The sequence below is a fragment of the Sinocyclocheilus rhinocerous genome, unplaced genomic scaffold (genome assembly GCF_001515625.1).
Source record: "Sinocyclocheilus rhinocerous isolate Xijiao unplaced genomic scaffold, SAMN03320098_v1.1 scaffold787, whole genome shotgun sequence".
NCBI classification, from domain to species: Eukaryota; Metazoa; Chordata; class Actinopteri; order Cypriniformes; family Cyprinidae; genus Sinocyclocheilus; species Sinocyclocheilus rhinocerous.
Window position 1 is genome coordinate 34,038 of NW_015662932.1, and position 23,056 is coordinate 57,093.

Below are 23,056 nucleotides of genomic sequence, written 5' to 3' on the forward strand. Positions count from 1 at the left end.
TGAAACCAGAACAAATATCTGTCAATGGGGTATAAAAACTACTTTTCTGAGCTTATTGGCAGGTATTTGTTTTTGTTAAAATCATAAACTCACTTCATTTGATAAAAAGTTATTTTCATATTCTAGTGTTTGGGAACAGCTATTCAAGTTTAGTTTTTTTGTTTTTCCGGAAAATAAATTAAAAAGCAATGTGGATTTGTTGGAAGCTGAAATTGCGAAGTGTTAATACAATTCATTGAGTGCTCCCCAGACATTTGTGACCCTGGGGCACAAAACCAGTCTTAAGTCGCTGGGGTATATATGTAGCAATAGCCAAAAATACATTGTATGGGTCAAAATTATCGATTTTTCTTTTATGCCAAAAATCATTAGGATATTAAGTAAAGATCATGTTCCATGAAGATATTTTGTAAATTTCCTACTGTAAATATATTAAAACTTAATTTTTGATTAGTAATATGCATTGCCAAGAACTTCATTTGGACAACTTTAAAGGCGATTTTCTCAGTATTTAGATTTTTTTGCACCCTCAGATTCCAGATATTCAAATAGTTGTATCTCGACCAAATATTGTCCTATCCTAACAAACCATACATCAATGGAAAGCTTATTTATTCAGCTTTCAGATGATGTATAAAACTCAATTTAAAAAAAATTGACCCTTATGACTGGTTTTGTGGTCCAGGGTCACATTTAAGTTTAGAAAATGCCATTGACATATTTTTATGTGTTCTTTACTTGATCTTACAAAGGTCTCTGATCATTGATCTTATGCTAGCTCTGCTCTGCAGTGACTCAGAAATGCTTTGTCTCATCACTTTCAGAGCCACTGTTAGAAGCACTGAAGTCAGCACTGGTAACCACATAGAAGCACAAACGCGTCTTCAGACAAAGTCACTGAGAAAGAACATCATTTTTATCAAGTTTTGATATTCCTGACATAACATGAAGTGAAACCAAAATAAGGATGTAGTGGTATTTTGCTGACAGCAGAGGCAATGGATACTGTGACGGCTACAGTATAACATCAAACAAAACATGAATACGGTTGTAGAAAAGTGCTTTTTGGATCTTTCAATAGAAATCTCATTCCTAAGCGGTTCACACACAGGCCATTAACTTTCATTTACGGCAAAACGAATTCTCTGAATCCACTGATTCAAGCTTCATAAAAACCGAATTCAATCAGTCTTTACACATAAAACAGAAATCTTTGGGTTTCTTTTTCTAAAAACAGGAAACGTGTTAAGCATCCTGCAGAGATTTTTAAGTCTCTAGAAGAAGAGTCTGTCATCCAGAGTGTTAACCTTAGTGCTGCTGATGTGGCCTTAAAAGTGTTAAAACACACACAATTACATTGTTCTGACAGCAAAACACTGGCTTTGACCGAAAACCACTTTGTTTTTACAGGTAAAAAGGAAAGATGTTTCTATTGACATGTTCTCAGAGAAATAGAAATGCAGTTAGCCTTGAACATTAAGGCGTCAAGTGTACTCAAATGCTTCAGTATACACTCAAAACCAATGTACAATCAAAGCATTCGGTATAAGGCATGCATGCTCGTTTTCTCAGTCTGTGCATACATGCCTCTATATTACAGTTTCAAGCCCACAGTGAAGAATCTCACACACATATGATACTAATGCATGTGTATGATGACAAAAAAAAAACAAGTTATGTATCCACTGATTTATAAATCCTCATCACTTATATACAGGTATTCATATATAAATACTAGTATGGCATGTACGTAACTGTAATTTACACAAGGCAGATTAAAGTAAGATGCTTCCACATATTTGAAATCACGACAGTATAATGTGACATCCCATTCCTGATTTTCACTGACGTCCAGTACTGGAGGAAAAGGAAAATTGTTTATGGTCTTCATTAAGTAGCACTGAAATGGACTGGCGGATATGATTTGCCCAACCTTGATTTCAAAGAGCTCAGATTGGAGTTACAAAAAAAAAAAAGGTAAATACAAGAAAGAAGGGTTTTCCATTCTGTTCCAGTTGAAGGATGTTGGAAACAGCAGTTACAGAGTACATGAGTGAGACGGATGACCATTACTTAAAAGATGAATTTCCCCAGTCAAGAAAAGATTATGTTCATATAGCATTAGTTTCCAGTCCCTGCAATATTTTAGTGAAAATGGACAGTTGTTTGTGTCGTGCTGTTTAAAGGGCACGAGCTACATAGGAACTGTTGAGGCAGAGATTGTAACTGTGGAATCTGCAATTGCTCCCTTCAGACGTCGGTAGGTTTCTACTGAGATTATTCACTGTATTTGTCTTTCAGCTCCAACTTGAGGTTCCTGAGATGGAAGGCCGTATGATACCTTTGGGTGTGGGCTTGGAACCGAACCACGACATCTGAAACACACCCAAAACATGAGACTCAAACAGTGCTTCCATCATGCAAACATCATTCTGTCATTGCACAAGATGTGAATGCACTGCTATAGAAATGTTCAGGAATTTCAATTAAATTAATCAAATAAATGGTTCATAATTTTTTTGTGAATTGTATTGGATTCTTTTTTTAAATAATAAAACAGTTGCAGTTCACCGTATTTTAAGTAAATAATATAAAATAAATTATCAAACAAAAGAAACTATTATTATTATAAAAACACTTTATTCTCAGTTTACTTAATTTTCACATACATATATATTTATGGTACCATATATGCTGGTATTTTGCACTCTCTATTCAAAGAATCCTAAAAAAACGTTTCAAATTAAGCAGCACAACTGTTTTCAACATTAATAAAATTCTTGAGCACCAAATCGTATGAGAAAGATTTCTGAAGGCTCATGTGACACCGAAGACTGGAGTAATGACGCTGAAATTTCAGCTTTTCCATCAAAGAAATAAATTACATTTTTAAATACATTCAAATACCAAACTGTTATTTTTAATTTATAGTATTATTTCACAATATTTCCATTTTTAATGTATTTTTGACCAAATAATTGCGGCCTTGTTTATAGTATGAGACTTTTCTAATACAAAAATCTTACTGTACAGTAGTGTACATTACTGTTTAAATTCAAAATTAATGTAATTACCGAAAACATTCTTCTGAGTAATTAACCGTCAATATGCTCAATAAATTATCATTATTAATAATAAATGTATTATTGCTGTTATTAACAAACAAAATAATTAATTAAATTATTTTTATTACAATTAATTTAATATCATTAATAATGTATTTATTATAATTAAGACTATACTTTATTATGACTTTATTAATGTTTAATAACAACAATTATCAACACAAGTCAATAATTATCCCCTTTTGATGCACATAGCTGATTATTTAATTGATTATTTTTACGTTTTGGCCTGTAACTAATATGACAAACTGATTTTTTGATAATATGATGCACAGTACCAACACAACAGCTTCAATCTACAATTTTAGATGCTTGAAATTAACTTAAATGTCAAATCATAAATCTACAGTAGAACAGATGAATACCAATTTCTCTTTTGAGATGCCACAAAAATAATAATGACCTTTTAAAAACTGATAATATGTACATCCCTAGTGACATTGAACCCCATTTCAAATAAGGTTAAACTTCTGTAACAAAACAATCAAGTTTTTCTACAAAACCCCCACATAGACCACAGGGCACCTTTGAAAAGGGGCATCAGGGAGTGAAGCGGTGAGCGTAATGTAGCACAGTGATGTGCAGTGATTTCCAGCACAGTTGCTGGGGTGAGCTATAAATACCTGGCAGCTGCTTTTCCTGACCGTGTCACTGAGTGCTATAGGTTTGATTCAGAGCGGTGAGCCAGATATCCTGACCCACATTGTTAGCTGCCTTAGCAGAGTGGCCTAGATAGCTCCCGGGTGCGGAGGAGAGCGCTGCTGGTTGTGATGAGGCTCGAGAAGAACGCACGCTGACCTTTCCATATGTCGTCCTCCAGATTTATACATATAGATTTGTTTTTCTCACACACCTTGTACTCCAGTGTCTGTTTGAGCATGTCCTCCTCTTCTTTTGTGAAATGCAGAAGTACAGAAATGGCTCTGATGAGCTGGAAAGCCTGGAGAGAGAAAGAGAGACAGAGAGCGGTAACCTCTCATGGGAGAATTCATAGCAGCATCACTTATGCTGCTATAGTCAAGAGTTAGCAGAGGACTCTAGTGTTTGAAAATCAGTGAGGCACACACCAATTGGATTGTACCGAAAGGTGAATTAGGGTCAATAATGTACCAGAAAATCTTTTATAGGACACAGTTGCTTCAATAATCTGCATTATATAGCAAATGCTACTGCAACAAAAGATGACTGGATGTGCGTAACACGGTTTTGCAAATGTAATGCTTTTTTTCAGGATTCTTGAATCAATATAAAGTTCAAAGGAACAACGTTTATTTTAAATACAAGTTTATAAGTAATATAAGCATTCACCCAAAAATGAAAATTTGCTGAAAATGTGTTTCTTCATTAGCACAGATTTGGAGAAATTTAGCATTACGTCACTTGCTCAGCAATGGATCCTCTGCAGTGAATGGGTGCCGTCAGAATGAGAGGACAAACAGCTGATAAAAACGTCACTGTACTCCACATGACTCCAGTCCATCAATTAACATCTTGTAAAGTGAAAACAGGGCTCTACAGCGTGCGACTATGAAAAAATATTAAGGAGCACCAGTGCGACTGACGCCATCAGCATATTTGTGTTTACGCTCAGGGGAGCTTCAAAGGTTTCTACTTGCAACGTGTTTCTGCGGCGTTGAGTAGTGTATCACAGACTCTATTTCGTCAACGAAAATAGTTTCAAACAAAGTCACAGCTAAGCCGATGTGCATCTCCATTCAAGCACAGCGTTGTTTCATTTATGAATGAACGTGCGTTTTAAACAAATCTAGTGAGTTAATGATTCAGTGATAAAATCAGTGACATGCTGCCACCTACTGCCAGTTTTAGTTTAATTTTTCACGCAGTTATTTAAATAATTTAATGTTTCTATATTCAAAATTTGATATTTAAAACATTAATCTCAACATGAATTTAATTGCACTCATGCCACCTCTGAGCCTCATTAAACGTCTGAAAATACACATTTTGTGTTCTTCTGTGCCACCTCTGTAGTAAAAAAAAATGTTAATACAGATTTCATTTTATTTACTTATACTACATGTTCTTATTCTATTGTTTTAATTCGAAATTTTAAAAAGCTTATAAATATATATATATATATATTTGTTTTTTTATACAGAGAATGCAGTCTGGTGGTCTCTGTAGACAGACATGAGCTAAGACAATATATTGTGTTTCCAATTCTTCATTTTCTCCTTCTATGGAACTCTTCTTTGCTCTCCATTTCCCTCTATCTTTCTCTTTCCTCTCTCTGTTCCGTTTCCTTCATCTTGTCCCCCATAACAGGAGGCATGCCCCCGACTCCACAAACGGTCCAGATTGGTGGGCAGAAACAGAACCAGCAACAGTATGACCCGTCCAAAGGTCCCCCGGTCCAGAACGCCGCCAGCCTCCACACGCCACCCCCACAGCTTCCAGGCCGCTTCCCCCAGGTCATTTGATTGGTAACTTATTCTTCCTAGTCTATTGTTTTAATGAGACATTATGAAAAAGCTTATACAATTTTTGAATTTCACATAAAAGATGATACTTAATAAAGTTAGAAAAATGCCATTACAAAGGTAAAAAAAAAGAAAGAAAAAAAAAAAAAGATATCACCTCGTAATGGGAAGGCTAACTTTTGATCAGAATTTTTGATTATGGATTAGAAGGAGCTCCTGAAATTTTTGACTCTGCTTTTTTTTTTTTTTTTTTTTTTAATTAGGAGCATTCTAAAATTAGGCTTTAAATGTTACTACTTGTTTCAGAATGTTAAGAGACCATTCAAAACGCTTCTAAAAAGAAAAGTAAACGTATAACCCTGGAAAAGCTGCTGGTTTGTAAGAAACAGATCCATCATTAAGGCAATTTAACTGTAAACCATCGCTTCTGGCCAAAATACCAGTCTATAAATCATATTTACTTAATGATTATGATGATTTATCAGCTGTTTGGACTCTCATTCTGACGGCACCCATTCACTGCAGCTGAAAAAAAAAAAACTCGTCTACATCTTGGATGGCCCAAGAATGAGTACATTTTAATTTCTGGGTGAACTATTCCTTTTTATTTCTTTGAGAACTGTAGTATATGTTTTTACTTTGCCACTTAATCGTCTGCCAGGTTACAAACTAAAGGTTACTTATTTTTAGGAGTTTGTTCTAATCCCTAACTCCAAGAATGAACAGCAGTAATAGTGACACGTTAGCAAGAAACACTAATCACATCAGTCCGCTGTAGCAAACCGGTCAGATACAGATCGAGCCCTCACCTCTGCCTCTCTGGATGACATGAACTTCAGCACCACGTGTTTGAGGTACTCAAAGTTGATCTCTCTTGTGTCTGTGAGGTCTGAACTGTTGGTGACTGTGGTGTTGGAGGTGATGGGAGGCGGGCCTGAAGTTTGAGGGAGTCCTGAAGCTGGGGTTGGAGCTGTGGCGGGCATCGGTGTCTCTGAGATCGTCTTATCGGTTGATTTCTCCTGCCTGCTTTCCTGGAGTCTCTCCTTTGTCTCAGAGTCAGGATCTGGCTTCAGTTTCTGTTGCATAAACACATTGCGAGGAAATGTTTACTGACAGCTGACGTGGACTGTGTTGCATACACTGACATAATGCTTCTGAATAAACACACTCACCAGCTCTTTCTGTAATGTCCTCTTCAGTTCTGCAAGCCTCTGCTGTAGCTGCTTTATTGTCTGACAAAAATAAATAAATAAATAAATAAATAAATACAATACAAATATATATATATATATATATATATATATTTGTATTTAAAAAATAAAATTTTAAATATTCAAAGCAATCTACTCTGATACTAAAAAACATATTTACTTCCATAATGTCAGGTGCAACAGAATATACAGTTTTCACATTATAATTCAAATAATGTAGGGTGACTTGAAATAATTTGTAAATAATTTATTTATTTTTTTGCATCAAGTGCAGGATTGGTTATGTTAGCAAATTTTTTGCAGAAAATACTGTTACATTTGTAATGAAAGTTGTTAAAAATTTATAATTTTATTTGTAAAATTTGAAATGTACAATAATACGTACAAATGAACAGTGCAAAATAAAACTAGACACATTTATTAAGAGAAAATGTTTGTCACATTCTTATTGGATTTTAAAGCCCATAAAAACCTTCTCCATACAAATGATTGATGTAATTATTTGAAATAATTTATTCTTGTAAAATATGTTCTCCATAATTATAAAAGTAAAATAAGTAAAAACTGAAGTTATAAGAGTATATATAAAAATATGTTCTCCATTTAATTATGTTCTTACATTTAAATTCAAGTTCATAATTTTAAAATCTCTGCTCTTCTTTAACTCTTTCCCCGCCAGCGTTTTTGAAAAAAGTTGCCAGCCACTGCCAGCGTTTTTGCTGAATTTCACTAAAATTTGATGGCCCCCAGAATTTTTTGTTGTATGAATATCTGAACATGCAATACATCAAAATAAAGATCAGACTCTACTTTCAAAAAAAAAAATCTGTTTTATTCTAGCTTCAAGCATTGTTTTTTTTTTATCAACACTTGAACATTTTGAGCAAAAAGCTGAGAAAATCGCATTTTTATCAAATACTACATCTGGATCATATTCAGTAATATTATCAAAGCAAAGATGCAGTAGATGGCTTCCATCAGTATTCCCAAAGCTTGCACAGGCCTTTACCACTTTCTGGATTGACATTTCACTCTGTAACATGAGGCAGTTTTCATTTATATGCGGTTACTGTTGATGATCATATTATTTTTCATATGCATACGCTCGTTTCTGCGTCTTCCTGGTCTGCGTTTTTGATCAGCACTTTCTAGACTCATTCAGGAGATGTGTAATAGCGCCCCCGAGTGTATAACAGTGAAAACACAGAAACACAGAAAATTCCGTGTTTGGCAGGGAAGCGTCGTCTCATGAATAACAGAAACATCCGTGTTTGGCAGGGAAAGAGTTAATCTTATGTTCTTTCATTTCAGAGGTTTCTTTGCTCTCACCTTGTTCTTTTCGGCTAGCTGTTGCTCCAGGTCTTTATTGACATTTTGTAACTGGTCAAGATCACTTACAGTAACCGTCCCGTTCTGCTCACCATCACACTCATCATGTGACTGTGCTGTTAAACTCAACAGCTCACCCTCAAGATCAGACACCTGTTACACACAATGAAATATGCCAATACAAAAACATCAAATAGGTAAGACAATGTATCTAACAGCAACAGGCAGCTGAGATGAAGTGCACACTGACCCGTGACTGGTAAGTAGAGAGTTGTTGTGTTTTTGTGAGGATTTCCTGCTGTAGTGACGTCAGCTGAGAGTTGTGTTCTCTCTCTCGCTCCTCAGCCTCTAAACGACGAGACTCGCACTCAGCCTGGAGAGAAGACAGACTGCTAAGGGCCGCCTGCAGCTCTGACACACAATAAGAAACAGAAGCTTTTTACTGCAACCATTATGAAGCACAGAAAGTTTTTTTGCATCACTGGATTTAATCTACAGTGCCTAACACATCTGTCTGTTGTATTGTCTTTGCAGGCAGAACTAAAAAAAATCATGACTGCAGTCCATTTATCAAAGAAGTGAAGTTCCTAAGTAGGTTTTTTAATACACTGCTCAAGACTCACAGCTTATAAAATTAAATCATTTTAACAAATCTTTCACTGAATCAAATGAATAAGTCAAATAAGTTACTAAATCCAACTTACCTCACTGAAAAACTACTTTTGGACATGTCCAAATATAAATGAAATGAACTGTTTTGTGTTCTCTTAAGGTTTGAGAATCTTTGTATCATTATCAGAAATGTTATTTAAAAAAATATGATTTGGTTGGTAATATAAAACCATGTTAAGATATCTTTTTGTTTTTTTGCAATAAAAGACAATTATTCAATGACTCAAAAATAACACATGAAAAAAAATGAAAACATTGAAGTATATTTAAAATCTAAAACAACAATAAAATGTATAACCAAAACAGTATTGTTTTTTAAATAAAGGTTACTAAGGGTTTGAACCAGTGATATTGAGATACAATTATGTATTTTTTGCATTTTGAGTCAGTTTTTATTTTTATATTTTCCATTTTCATTATAATTTCAAAGTTTTAGCAATTTTGTTACATGTTTTTGTCATTTTTAGTGTTTTTTATTTTTATATATTCAGTTTTCATTTTAGTTATTTTAGTACATCAAGTTAAACTAAATTAAAATAAGTCATGTTGCCTTAGCAACATAGATGAAATAGTATAAAGGCCCGTTTACACCAAGGACGATAACGATAAAGATAACGATAAAGATATAGTTCTAAAAATCGTTCTCAATATTAAAGAATAGCAGAGTACACACCACAACTATAACGATAAAGGCACAGATAAACGATATCATTGGAATCGCTTTCAGAACGATTTTTCCAGTTGATGAATGATAAAAACATTGACACCCAATCAGAATCCATCCTGCTATAACGAGCTCGAGAATTTAAAGCGACAGACGAGCTTGCACTTAGAATAAACAGACGATATTGTCTGCTGGTGTGGACGCTAATATCGTTATCTTTATAGTTAGTGTTCTTGGTGTAAACGGGGCTTAAACCTGTAAAATTTAACTATAATAGCCCTGGTCTGAACCAGTTCTTAAAGGTGGGGTAAGTGACTTCTGGTAGCCAGTGTTGATATTTCAAATCACCAAAACAAACACGCCCCTACCCAACAGAAAACCGCTGCTGCGTTCTATTTATGATGTATTGACACAAATTTCTAATGATTTTCAGTGGTCGCTTTGTCGCGTCCAGTGTACTAGACAGACTTTAGCTGTTGCGGAGCGGCGCGGTAACTGTCGCATCCGGTGTATACACGGTGTTACTCACATATCAAGAAGAAACAAAGCAACCTCGGCGTCCGATCGCAGGCCTTCCTCTCCTTGAGTTCTCTCCAGCGCTCGAAAGCTGATCCGATATTTACACGGATCTTACTTCTTGCCTTATCGTAAGCCTTATTTTGTTCCGCAGACATTTTCCTCTTTTGTTTTTTATCCGCCATCTCTATCTTTCTGTCGTCGCTCGGCTCGGCTAGGCTAATGTCCGTCCTGTGCACTGAGCGCTCTCTCCTCCACATCACGAGAAGACACGCCCCTTACTGCTGATTGGCTACAAGTTTGCTTTGGTACTCGGCCCGAGTCAGTCTTCTAAAACGTTTTTGAAAAAATACACACCCCACCTTTAAGGGTTCTGATGGGTGGACAGGGGCTACCAAAACACAACTGGTCCCTCACCTTCCTTCAGCATGTTTAGTTCTTCCTCCTTTGCTCCTAAATTCTGAGAAAGACGACTCACTTCATTTTCCGCCTTTTCAAGAGACTTTGCCATTTTGCTGACCTATCAAAGTCAAGCAAAACATACATTTCCTAACACAGGTAAATGGCTTTACGAGTGAAAAATGCATGTGAAAAATGGATGCATGTTTGATAAGCCAATAAGCCAGTGAATTAACCTGTTGTTGGAGTTCTTCTCTCTGTTTTCTGGTTTCCTCCAGAGCTTTGGCAATTTCAACGCTTACCGTCTGTCTGCTGATCAACTCCGCCTGTAACATCGACAAATGTGTCACATAAATGTCATAATAGTCAGCAACATAACAAGCTCGGATGATCAACCAGTAGGGATTTTGCTTGACTGTTTTATAATATTACTTTAACTTTCTTTTGTTTTTAACTTACACTACACCTTTCATATGTTTGGGATCAGTTAGAATTTGTTCTAAAGAAATTAATACTTTTACGAATATTTTATATTATGTAATTATTAAGCAAGGACATAATAAATTGATCAAAAGTGAGAGAAAAAACTTATTTTAAAATGTCTCTATTTCAAATAAATGCTGTATTAAGCAGCACAACTCAGCATATTAGAATGATTTCTGAAGGATCATGTAACTATACATTTTTTGAAAGATTCTACTTTAAATGAAATTACATTTATAAAAATAGAAAACACTTATTTTAAACTGTAATTATATTTCATAATAATATATTATTTTTGATTAAATAAATGCTGCCTTGGTGAACATAAATCTTATCAACCCCAATCTTTTGAATGGTAGTGTATGTCACAGTGAATCTGTGAAGTGAATCAGTAGTGGCAGATGATTCTCACTCTGGACTGCTCTAGTTCTGCTGTCAGTCTCTTTACAGTGCTGTCCACCTCAGCTTTGCTCTTCAACAGTGAGGCTTTTTCCTCCTCCAGTAACCGCTTGAGAAAAAGAGACAAGCATCAGATAACTTTTAATAACGTCCCTATGTTAACTGAATAAATAATTAAAGAAAGACCAGTGATGTTTCACACACCAGGTTGTCCTGATGCTTGCTTGCCTCCGTTTCTCTCTGTCTCTGTAGAGTAAGAAGTTCCTCCTCCAGTCTGGCTGTTTTTTCCAAGCCTCTCTGTCTCTGTGTCGAGACCTGCTGCTGTAGTCTCTCTCTCTCCTCTGCCCACTCTGCCTGCTGTGGGACCAAAGGTTAGAGGTCAACACTCGAAGGCAAAACTAAAAGGAGTTAACCAGTCGCTGAGTTTCCTAAAAACCAACTGTTTAATAACTCTAAACCCCATAAGTTCTTTTCCTCGTCTAATGCTAGCGTCCCAGTAGGTATGACTGATATCTGACAGAAGGGGGCGACATTTCAGCAAAAACTGTCTGTGACAAACCCAAACTGAGGCAGCTATTGAGACGTTTGGTGACTTCGACCGACAGCACGCACCAGCTTTTCTGCATGCGTTTCACTGTCTTCAAGTTGCTGTTGCAGACTCTTCATCGTCTCAGTGCAGTCAGCCAGCCTCTGCTCCAGATCTGATATCTGACACAACACACACATCATTTAGCTAATTCAGCCACAGTCACATGACGTGTGGGTTAACTGTGGGTTAACTCACCTGTGCATCTGTCCTCTCTCTGTAAGCTTTGGATGAATCGTCTTTGTGCTTGACCAGAGTCTGCAGATCTGTGATGTTGGCGTTCTGCCGAGAGATCTGGAAACAAATGAGAAACAGAAATGTTGTCATTGAATTAAAGTTATTACAGTACAAAAGGTGTAAAGAACAACATAGTGTATAACTCAGTATAGTAGAGCAGAGTGCAGTATTAGGGGTGTGAATATTTCAAAACGATAAGATTAAAGGGGTCATATGATGTTGCTAAAAAGAACATTATGTTGTGTATTTGGTGTAATGCAATGTGTTTATGTGGTTTAAGGTTCAAAAATTTTTATTTTTTCAACATACTGTACATTATTGTTTCTCCTCTATGCCCCGCCTTTCTGAAACGCGTTGATTTTTACAAAGCTCATCGGTCTGAAAAGCGAGGTGTGCTCTGATTGGCCAGCTATCCAGTGCATTGTGATTGGCCGAATACCTCAAGCGTGTATGCTTCGTCCACGGTGAAAGCCGATCCGGCGATCTACAGCGCCAAGTTGATGTATTTCCTCAGCGACCAGCACGGATCAGCTCTAGGCATGACAATTCAATTCAAAAGGGTTTTTGCAAATTCAGTTCAATCTGTCTCAATTCACAATGAAATCTGATTTGATTCATGATTAAATTTTGTATTTTTTAAAATGCCTTTAGAACATTCTTTAAATACATTTTACACTACAATTGAAAAGTTTGGGTTCAGTATTATTATTTTAAAAAAAATTTTTTTTTAAGAATTGACACTTTTGAGTAAGGACACATTAAATTGATCAAAAGTGTCAAATCAGTCTTGCATCACAGGAATAAATTACATTCTAAAATGTGACCCTGGACCACAAAACCAGTCATAAGGGTCAATTTTTGGAAATTGAGATTTATACACCATCTCAAAGCTGAATAAATAAGCTTTCCATTGATGGTTTGTTATGATATGACATTGATATGATGATAGAATATTTGGCCGAGATACAACTATTTGAATATCTGGAACCTGAGGGTGCAAAAAACCAGTGACTTAAGACTGGTTTTGTGGTGCAGGGTCACAAATATATAATTAAATATAAAACAGTTATTTTACAATAGAATATTTCACAATATTACTATTTTTGCTGTATTTTTGCATACATGCTACATGATTGTGTCAACAAAATACTTTTACATTTTCCATATTTGACTATACAAATATATATTTTTTAAACATGTCATTTATTTTCATGACTTTTCCTGGAAATCACAATTGTAAAAACATTATGTAGAGCAGTATGAGCTTAGATGCTGGGGTTTACCTGGGCCTCCAGTGAACTGACCGCAGTGGTGTGATTTGTTCTCTCCTCCAGTAACTCTCCTCTGGCCTCCTCTAACCTCTGCTGTAATGAAGACTTCTACACACACACACACACACACACACACACACACACACAAACATAGCATTCAGATATTAGATGACTGAAACTGCAGTAAGACGATAAGCGGTATATGTGAGTGTCCTCTGACCTCCTTGAGTAGTTCCCGTAGGTGCTCATCCTGAGAGAGGTTCGCATCTAGTCTCCTCTCTAAGGAGGTGGCCTTCTCCTGCAGATCAGCCAATAGACGCTCTCTCTCCTCCTCGGTCACTGCAACCTGACCAATCACAGTAAGGTATGAAGAGTTGTAACAATGTGATAATGAAATGGTATTGCATTTTAGATGCAGTGCAGTGAGTATCTTAAGATGCATGGTCAAAATTATTAAAAATCACTTAAAGGGGTCCTATTATGCTCTTTTACAAAGTCTTGATTTTGTTTTGGGGATAAAATGAAAAGCTTTAGAAAACAGACAAATGTAATTTGCATATATAGATAGATTTTGTAGGTCCTAATAATTAGGAAGCGTTTATTTTAATGTAATTATATAGCCTACAGGTTTCGATTAGATGCCACTCACGTGTGTGTCTGCATAATTTAGCACATTTGCAGACAGTAATTTTCACTTGCAAATGCGAGTGAAGGCTTTAGTATCAATGGATTCTTTGTTGAGTCAATCAGACCTTGTTCTTGTGCTGCTCGTGCTGTAGCTTCAGCTTATTGTGTTCAGACTGGAGCTGCTCTATTGATTTCTCTAGTGCCTTTGCATTGTTTTGTGCCTGGAAAACAAAGAAGAAACAATACAGAAACAATGTGGAAATGATTTTTATCATGCAATTCAAGCAAAACGTATTCCAAAACATATTCCATATTCTTTAAACAGATCTTGACTGTTTTCCTCAGGAGTGTATGGTTACTTCAGGGGCAATTTATGAAAGGAAGGGTTTAAATGTTTAAATATAACAGATTGAGCTAAAGTTATGAATTTAAGCTTTTTTCTTGGGTATTAGTCTAGAATTTCACAATAGCAAATTTTCCAGTCAACTGCAACTGCAAACCACAGACAACCTAACATGTTATTGCACACATATTGCAACAAAACAATTAAAAATAATAACATGGAAATATTGGAAACAATATATTACTTGGGTTTAATAAAACAAGCCAAGAACTCTCCATTAATTAAATCATGAGCAATGTTATAACACTGTTATAAATGAATAAATACAATATATATATATATATATTATATATATATATATATATATATAAAAGTGAAGGAAATGATAAAGTGCAAGGTGGGCTGAAAACACTTTGAAGGGAGGTGTGGCTCTGTTCTCAAAAGTGACCCTCTTGGCTTCTGAGTGTCATCTGTACTGATGAGCTGAAGGTTGCCAAGTGCTCACCTTCTGGAAGTCCTCTGACACCTGCTGGATCAGCTGCTGTAACTCCTGCTCTCTCTTCTCCAGAGCCACAACCTTCCTCTCAGCCTCTGTTCTCTCACTCAACAACTCATCCCTGAAAGACACAGGTGGACAAACTGGAGATTTGATTCTCATCCTTTAGACATTATTATGTTTTCTGAAAGAAACTTCTTTAGAAGGAAGAATTCCTTCAAAGCCAAAGTGGTTAAATATTTAATGAATGTCTCAACAGCCTTTGAAACATTTCCATCCCATTCCATCCAGATATTTTGCAGTAGGAATGAATCACGGTGTGAACTATTCCTTTATGGAAGTCAAGTTCTTCTGTATTTCTTTACACACCTCTGGGCCTGTAGCTGTGAGTTGACCCTGCACATCTCCTCGTGTTCCTCTGCCAGCTCATACAGCTTGTCTTGGGTTTGGCTCAGGGTCAGTCTTGCTGTGTTCAGCTCCTCTCCTCTCAGTTTGAGCTCTTTCTCCCGCTGACTTAGCTGTTCCTCTCGCCTCAGCAGCTGCAGGACAAATTTATGATCCGGTCTCTTAAACAATTTTGGGAATAAGATGGAACTTCTTGTCTATTCTGCAGTGTATATGAGTCTGTGTTTTCTGACACTTCTGGGTGTTAGATTAGATATTCCTTTAACTTAGATATGCATCAGTGTAAAAAATATTGTTGAGTGCAGGAATGTGAAGGAAGGTGACGTGTGTAATTTTTTAAAGTCTGTTTTAATGCTACTCTTGCTATAAAGAACTTATAAAAGAATACACTGTGCCGACCATGTGTTTGACTTTGGCCAGTTCCTGCTGCTGAAAGCCCTCCAGCTCATCCAGGTCATCTCTCTTCTGGAACAGACTTAAACTCTGCTCCGTCATCTCATCTAGCCGAGCTGCCAGTGACAACTTATCCTGTTCGAGAGAAAGAAGACAAAACAATTAGAAAACAGGTTATTAACACTGATGTTTGAAATAATCATTTATCGCATGCTTTTAAACTGAAAGTGACTAGTCAGGCTCGACAGTCCTTCCTAAAATCTTTATCCAATATGTTACAAAGGATCTTTACCTGCTCCAGAGTAGCTAGCTTTTCTATCCACTCCTGGTCCTTCTTCTCTAATGCTAAGGCCATGCCTTCTGCCATCTTGGCTCGGTTGGTCTGGAAAGCTTCATTCTGGTCCTGAAGTTTGCGCATGGATGCTGATTGAACACAGAAATAAGACAAAAGATTTAATCTTTCCGGTTTCTGCTTTAATCTTTCTGATTTCCTTCTTAAAGACATATTCCAGATCATTTTCAGCATAATATCTATAGGCTGCATCTATGCTGCATGTTTAGTTTTCACAGATGAGATGATAATTTAAATATGTTCCTCAGCATGTGCAAACTAGCAACAAACATGTTTACATTAAGTATACTTGAATTGGCAGTTTAGCAGGAAAGAGATTTGGAGGGTTTAAAAGCAGAAATGTGCAGCTTATATTTTTTATTAAAGTACATTAAATATTAATTCAGTAAAAAAAATATAACCCTTAAAGGAATAGTTCACCCAAAAATGAAAACTTACTGAAAATGTATGTACCTTTAGGCCATGCAAGATGTAAAGGAGTTCATCAGAATAGATTTGGAGAGCATTACATCACTTGCAATGGATCCTCTGCAGTGAATGGGTGCCGTCAGAATGAGAGTCCAAACAGTTTATAAAAACATCACTATAATCTACAATATCTTGTGAAACAAAAAACTGCAAGTTTGTAAGAAACAAATCCATCCTTAAGAAGACATTTTAACTTTAAACCATTGCTTCAGGTTAAAACACCAGTCCATAATCACATTTTCTTCTGTGGATTACTTGTTGATTATTGTGTTGCATTTATCAGCTGTTTGGACTCTCATTCTGACGGCACCTATTCACTGGAGAGGATTGATGAGCAAGTGACGGAATGCTAAATTTCTCCAAATCTGTTCCAAAGAAGAAACTAACTTTTCTACATCTTGGATGGCCCGAGTACATTTTCAGCAGATTTTCATTTTTGGGTGAACTATTCCTTTAAAACGGATAGATGTAACATGAAATTACTGGTTAGGTGTTACCACAGATGGTAATGTTAGACCCAACATACAAAGTACCTAACATATCAATACATAAAATATTCATTTTGCTATTTTTGTTAGTTTCGTTAATCAAACTTTATTGGAAAAAAGAAAACCATCGCCAGTAATGTCCAGATGTCCTTGTTAGTACAGCTGTAAAACAGATTGTTAGTATATACACAAGTATTTTTTAGTTGATTGTAATCAGTTTATTTTTCCTTTTACTTTGGGTATGTCTAGAAATGGGATCTGAGCTTTTAGAGATTAATAACACTTCTTAGCTAAATATCTTACATTAGGTTGCTACAGGCACAATTTACAATTTCCAAAAAAAAAAAAAAAAAAAAAATGTCACCCTCACAAAAATTGTTTAAAGCAGCGTGTTTGCTCTATAGATTTCACCTCTAAAACTCAGAAGCCATGGCCCCAGACACATATTTCCCAGGCGTAGAAAACTCCCAAAGAAAGAGGTTAAAGAAATATTCCGGGTTCAACACAAGTCAAGCTCTACCAGCAGCATTTGTGGGATATTTTTAAATAATATAAAGACGCCTCTTCATCTACATTTTATTTATTTATTTTAAAAAAGCAAAACGTACTGCTAGAGTAACAAAAATAATTATAATAATTAAACTGTAATAATAATAATAATACTAATAGTGTAAATAGTTCTTTTTGAAGTGAGAACATTGCAGATGAACATCTTTTTTGAACATCTGGGGAGAAATAATATTCGATGATAATCAACATTATAAAAAAGCTTAACTTATATTAAGTCCTGAAGACATTTGTGATAAAACAATCAATTTAAAGACAATGAACGAATTAACTATCTTCATTTTTTTGCTTTCTGATCAAGAATCAACCTTGTTTGTCTATAAAAATGTATGTTTGAATTGTGTGAGGTTTGTGTAAAAGCACTGAACAAACGAATGGAAAACAGAGCAAAGGAGAGAAAGCCAAAAGAAGGAAGAGGCGAAAAGAACGGTACGTACAATCCTGATACTTCTCTAATGCAATCTCAAGCTTCTCCTTAGTCTTCTGCATTAGCCGAAGCTGCTCAGCGTAGTCTAGGGTTGGGGAATGGGATACCGACACACACTAAAACACGACCGGAGGGAGGCAGAGGAGGATGAGGGGGAGGATCACGGAGACGGGACAAAACAGGGGGGAGAAAACAAAGGGATAAATATGATTGAGAAGATAAACAAATGGGAGGGAAAAACAGAATGATTTTCGGAGATGAGAAAACCAGACTGATTGTGAGGCTGAACAACGACCGACCTTTGACCTTTACACTAATAGATCATCCCTGATCAGGTCAATTATGCAATCATCTTATCTAGTACTGCTCATTTAGGGTTAAAGGAGTTTCTAGATCAGGCTATGTAATCGCATACCATGGCAGGCTGATAGCGAGAGCCAGGAATCTATTATTTATGCGGATTTTTCCAGGCCGTTACAGTGGAGTCATTTGCATTCATTCCTGGCTTGTTTTGTGGCAAATCTGTCAAATGTCATGTGCTTTATACATTTACACTGTGGCAAAGGTGTAAAGGGTTTAGAGGTGTCCAAATACAGACTGAAATAGACTCGGCACGTAGAAGTGGCAGGTGAGAAGCATGTACACGTAACAGCCTGTCTCTAGTTTTTCCTTTTCTCATTGATTTCCACTGACGTTTTGTAAAGCCGTCACATTGGCCTTTCGTACCTTTTTCCTCCTTTCAGTCTTTTTCTCTTGTTGTGTTTACATGAGCTTCACTGCATTGTGTTGGCGATACCTGAGAGTTTGGCCTCCAGTTTTCGTATCTGATCGTTTCTGCGCTGAATCTGAGAAGAAACATCATCTCTGGAGCTGCTGCCATCAGATGTCTAAGAGTGAATGACAGAGATGGAGACATTTATTTTAAAATATACCATAGGAAAAAAAAAAAATCTAGGAATGCATCAATATTAAAAATCTGGCTAATACTGATTAGTATTATTTATCATTTAATACTGATTATGTATTATTTATAGTATTTTTTAGTGTTAGTTATTCCAGTGTTATAGCCAATAACTAATAGGATTAGAAGAATATTAGAAGAATTGCTAATATTAAAATTAAATTAATATTAATAAGTAAAAAATAAATCAAACTAATTAAAAATAAAGAGTTTAAAAATAAAATCAACAGTTTTAGGAAGCAAAAATGATGTACAGTACAAAAAAAAATTGTCTTAAGATTTTATTTAACAATGAGGTAAATATTCACTTTGAGCATTAAATGACAGCAAAGACAGTCTAAATGTAAAAACTGTGGAAATGAGCATGAACAATTAAATACACAATATTGACCAATGCCAATTAATTAGAAAAACACAAAACACTAATATCAGAGAAGTATAATTGCACATCTTTTATAAGAACTACAGAATGCAAAAGGGAGATGTTTATTTATTTGGTTAAAAAAAGAATACCTAAAAGTTTCAGCACAAATGCAGAATTATACGTTTTTATTTACATTGTCGTTGGGGTCCAAAACGGTTGGCTTCTCTCAGTAAAACATCTACTATATAAGGGTGGCTTTGATTTAGACATGTTACAGATACTGCTCTCATCCTCCAACAAGCCTACAGCGTTAATTATTTAGGGCGAAAGATAACCTGAACCTAACCCTGAGAGTGTTTGCCATTAATTGCTAGAGGACACGAGTGTCAGGTTACACTGGTTTGTCGAAGCATGTGACATTATTTAGCACTCACTAGATTTCACTGGTTTCCCAAGAAGCATAGCACAGCACTCTAATAATAAACTTCGTCATATACTACCAAGGCTGTTCAGGTGCAGCACTGTTGCAACACAGTCAGTACACAGTCATATAACTTTCTCTAGAATGGATACTGTAAATATGCCAGTCATTTGAAACATGAATAATTACTATGCTGATTTATCAGGGCCATTCTGCTTTTGTAATAGGAAATAATGAAGTATTTATTATGTCTGCTTATCAAAATGTGTCAGCTGGAACTTCACTGATACCTAGATGTGAATGTGAATTCTCATAACATTTTAGTAACATTTTTCATGATAATATTTTTGAGAACATTTTTTAAAACGATTAACCACCATTCAGTGCAAGCCTGAGAGGAATAGAACACCAAATTATTACTTTTTGACCATAATCCAAACTCTAAATAAGCCAAGAATAAACAGTACAGCGGATGCTGAATATTTAGCTTCGCCATCACAGGAATAAATTATATTTTAACAAATTAAAATAGAAAACATTTATTTTAATTAGCTGTATTTTAAACAAATAAATGCATCCTTGATCTTACCAAAAATCTTACGAACCCCAAACTTTTGAATGATAGTGAAATGCACTAATAATTGGTGTAGTAGATAAAAGCACTCAATACATTAACGTTTGAAAATGTAGGCTATACATTAAATATGAAGAAAGCAGTAACATCGTACTATGATCGAGATATCCTGGTAATATCACCAGCTAGACATTTTAAAACAGACCCAACAACTTTATGGGTCTCAATATTGCATGAAGATATGATATCGCAAGAAGCTGGAGACTGAGAATTACACAAAAGCAGAGAAAGATCTACTCACAAAGTCATCGCCAGAATCTGCGCCCACAGAAGTGATGGACTCTTTGCTCATGGAGCGAGGGATGCGGCCTGATCGAGGGGCAGTGGCGGCCTCCTCCGCCAGCTTCTTCTTCAACTTTGCGAACATCTCTGTAGTGTAGATGTAGCGTATAGCTGTGTGTGTAAAGCAATGGTTTGAACGTCTCCCCAACTGTCAACGAGACCCTTTAGGGTCCTCGGAAAGCAGAACGGCTTATATTCACAGCGTAAGCAGATCTCATTCTGGTGTTACTCTCTGCTGCCTTGACTCTGTGGAGAAAATCACAACATTAGGACTACATTAACATCTAGTGGTCAAACTAATCCAATCAAACAAGGCTTTTAACCACCAGATACTTTTCTGAATGAAATGAGTTTGCTGTGCTGCCAACCTGCATGCTAAGAGTGAACTGCTTAGTACATCTAGTGTACATATGTACCTGTTTATATAGTTAGTGGAGGTGACATATCAAAATAGTACTACACTTACATTATTGATACCCAAGTTCAGGATTATTTAAAGCCGATGAGTTGTTTTTAAGCAAGACATGGACAATACAGTAAAATTAAATACTAATATCAACTAAATCCTTATGCGTTTTTATGTTTTAGAATAGACTGAATGTGCCAAGAGACTCAATGTTTACATGGCTTGATATGCTACATTGTAGTAAGCTAACCAGTGTCAGATTTGATTATGACACGTAAGCTTGATGGCAGAACCATTCATCCATCACATGTTGACAGTGTATGGCAACATCCACCCCAAAGCTCTCGATAAAAAGCCCAGAGCCGAGCAATAACAGAATTTTTTTTGTAAACACAGCTAGCTAATGTTAGCTCTCGTCCATCTCCTTTACTAAACCAACAAAACAGACGAGCGTAAACCTACCGTAACAACTCCATAGACTCTGACAGAGCTGAGGTTCATTGTAATAGAAATCACGTTTAACGCTAATATTTCTCCAGGCGTTACATCTGTGTGCGTTGTTTTTGTCGCGGCTAGCACCTGGCTACTAACTTCACACGTAATCTTTAGTCACCAGATTCCTGATGACGTTCCAGGAACAAGTTGGCGATTGTGCTCGTCGCTGATTGGGCGACAACAGGATGCAGGCGTGGCTACAGGTTCATACTCACAAATGGTCACAGTATTAGTACCGCATTGATAAATTAGACGCATAATATTTTTAAAATGTATGTTGTCATATTAATGTGTTTACATTTATAAGATATTAAAATAATAATTACTGATTGGATATTAGATTTTACTTTCGCATGTATTCTAATGTTGGAAGGATTTGTTCCCCGCAAAAATTAGGCTACTTAAAAGCAACTCCTGAATAATAGCTTGCTATTTTGTTTCTTTTTGTGTGTACTATCGCTTTATGGTTGCCTCCATGCACAGTCCTACTGAGTAGGCCTACATGCCCTTTAAGATGATTCTCATATGGGTTGTGTAATCACCTCCAACATAGCCATCATATATTGTCATTTGTTGGCAAGACCTGCATGTTACACATCGGTATTCTGAGAAACAGCACTGTCCTTTGGCAATGTCTGTTAACATTGTGCATAATTTGCAATGCCATTTGGGACTCTTTTAATTGGTTTATTATAATAACCACAACTTGAAAGCATCTAAAAACAATTAAAAGTAATTTTGATAAAGGGAAAAAGTACACCCCTACACATTCATAACTTGTTTGGAGAATCACTTTGAAGACCTATATATTAATGTGGCTAACTTAGTCAGTGCTAAATATACATCCACTGCTCTAAAATTTAAAGGGAGAAAAGGATCAAATAGATAGAGCCTACAACACATTCCGTAACAATGCTATTTCTATAAATATTTACATTGTCTGTACTGTATCCACCTGCCTCCTTTTGTTTTGTCATCTACCTTTTTTTTTAATTTTTTACAACATTTAGAAGAATATCAAAATATTGCCCATATCAAAAGCAATTTCTGGTTATCATTATTCTGTGTCTCCACCTGTACGTTGTCACAGCTCACTGCCCCGAGCCCCAGGTGCTCGTCCACACATCCATGAGATGTCCATATGGATGTTGGCCTTTACCTTGATGAGGTCTCAAAACAGTAGGAATGTGGGTGAAGCGTAAAAGAGGCTCTGTTGTAGGACTATACAATCTTACCAATTTTTTTTTTTTTCTTTTTAAATTGTTTATGGTTTTTTACATTGCAATCATTCTGTCAGGTTTTAGATACTGCATGTAGCAGCAAATCCATTTCACTAATTTATTTATTATCTTTAAAATAAAAGAGCAAAACATTTTCAGTATTTATACACAAATGTTAAATTGAGAAGGGTAGAACATTTATGCAAAAGAAAAAAACATGCATAGTCAATTATTAAATTGCAACTATTACTGTAATTTGAAGAGGTTTCTGTTATTGAAAGCTATTTTACAGTCTTGCTAATATTGATGGCTCAGTATCACAATCCCACCACAGGAAATCTGCAAAATTGTTCCTCATTCTTTTGCACAACCAG

General features: G+C 35.9%; 1 protein-coding gene across 3 annotated transcripts; it reads right to left on the reverse strand.

Moving 5' to 3' along the window:
* Positions 1-898: 898 nt before the first annotated feature.
* Positions 899-21,616, reverse strand: LOC107728437 (golgin subfamily A member 1-like). 3 transcript variants are annotated; one of them, XM_016538597.1, is made up of 23 exons: positions 21,430-21,616; positions 20,521-20,807; positions 18,696-18,786; positions 17,910-17,984; positions 15,890-16,020; positions 15,604-15,732; positions 15,169-15,338; positions 14,809-14,920; positions 14,086-14,181; positions 13,554-13,679; positions 13,346-13,441; positions 12,024-12,119; positions 11,852-11,947; positions 11,444-11,596; positions 11,253-11,348; positions 10,594-10,683; positions 10,376-10,478; positions 8,357-8,517; positions 8,107-8,259; positions 6,739-6,798; positions 6,376-6,642; positions 3,979-4,065; positions 899-2,375 (listed from the first exon to the last, which is right to left on the reverse strand). In XM_016538597.1, exons 2-23 carry the CDS (start codon positions 20,644-20,646, stop codon positions 2,298-2,300), a joined length of 2,592 nt encoding a protein of 863 aa, XP_016394083.1. In that variant the 5' UTR covers positions 20,647-20,807; positions 21,430-21,616; the 3' UTR covers positions 899-2,297. The 3 variants fall into 3 exon arrangements, with proteins under 3 accessions (XP_016394083.1, XP_016394084.1, XP_016394085.1); XM_016538598.1 differs by lacking the exon at positions 17,910-17,984 and having other exon boundaries at positions 21,430-21,615; XM_016538599.1 differs by lacking the exon at positions 21,430-21,616 and having other exon boundaries at positions 17,910-18,015; positions 20,521-20,602.
* Positions 21,617-23,056: the final 1,440 nt, after the last annotated feature.

Excerpts from the sequence above, each read along its gene's own strand:
- LOC107728437 (XM_016538597.1), bottom strand. The coding sequence starts at position 20,646 with ATGTTCGCAAAGTTGAAGAAGAAGCTGGCGGAGGAGGCCGCCACTGCC. Across the intron at positions 18,787-20,520 it reads CAGATTCTGGCGATGACTTT|ACATCTGATGGCAGCAGCTC; the intron begins GTGAGTAGATCT and ends ATTCACTCTTAG. Across the intron at positions 11,597-11,851 it reads AAACGCATGCAGAAAAGCTG|CAGGCAGAGTGGGCAGAGGA; the intron begins GTGCGTGCTGTC and ends TTGGTCCCACAG.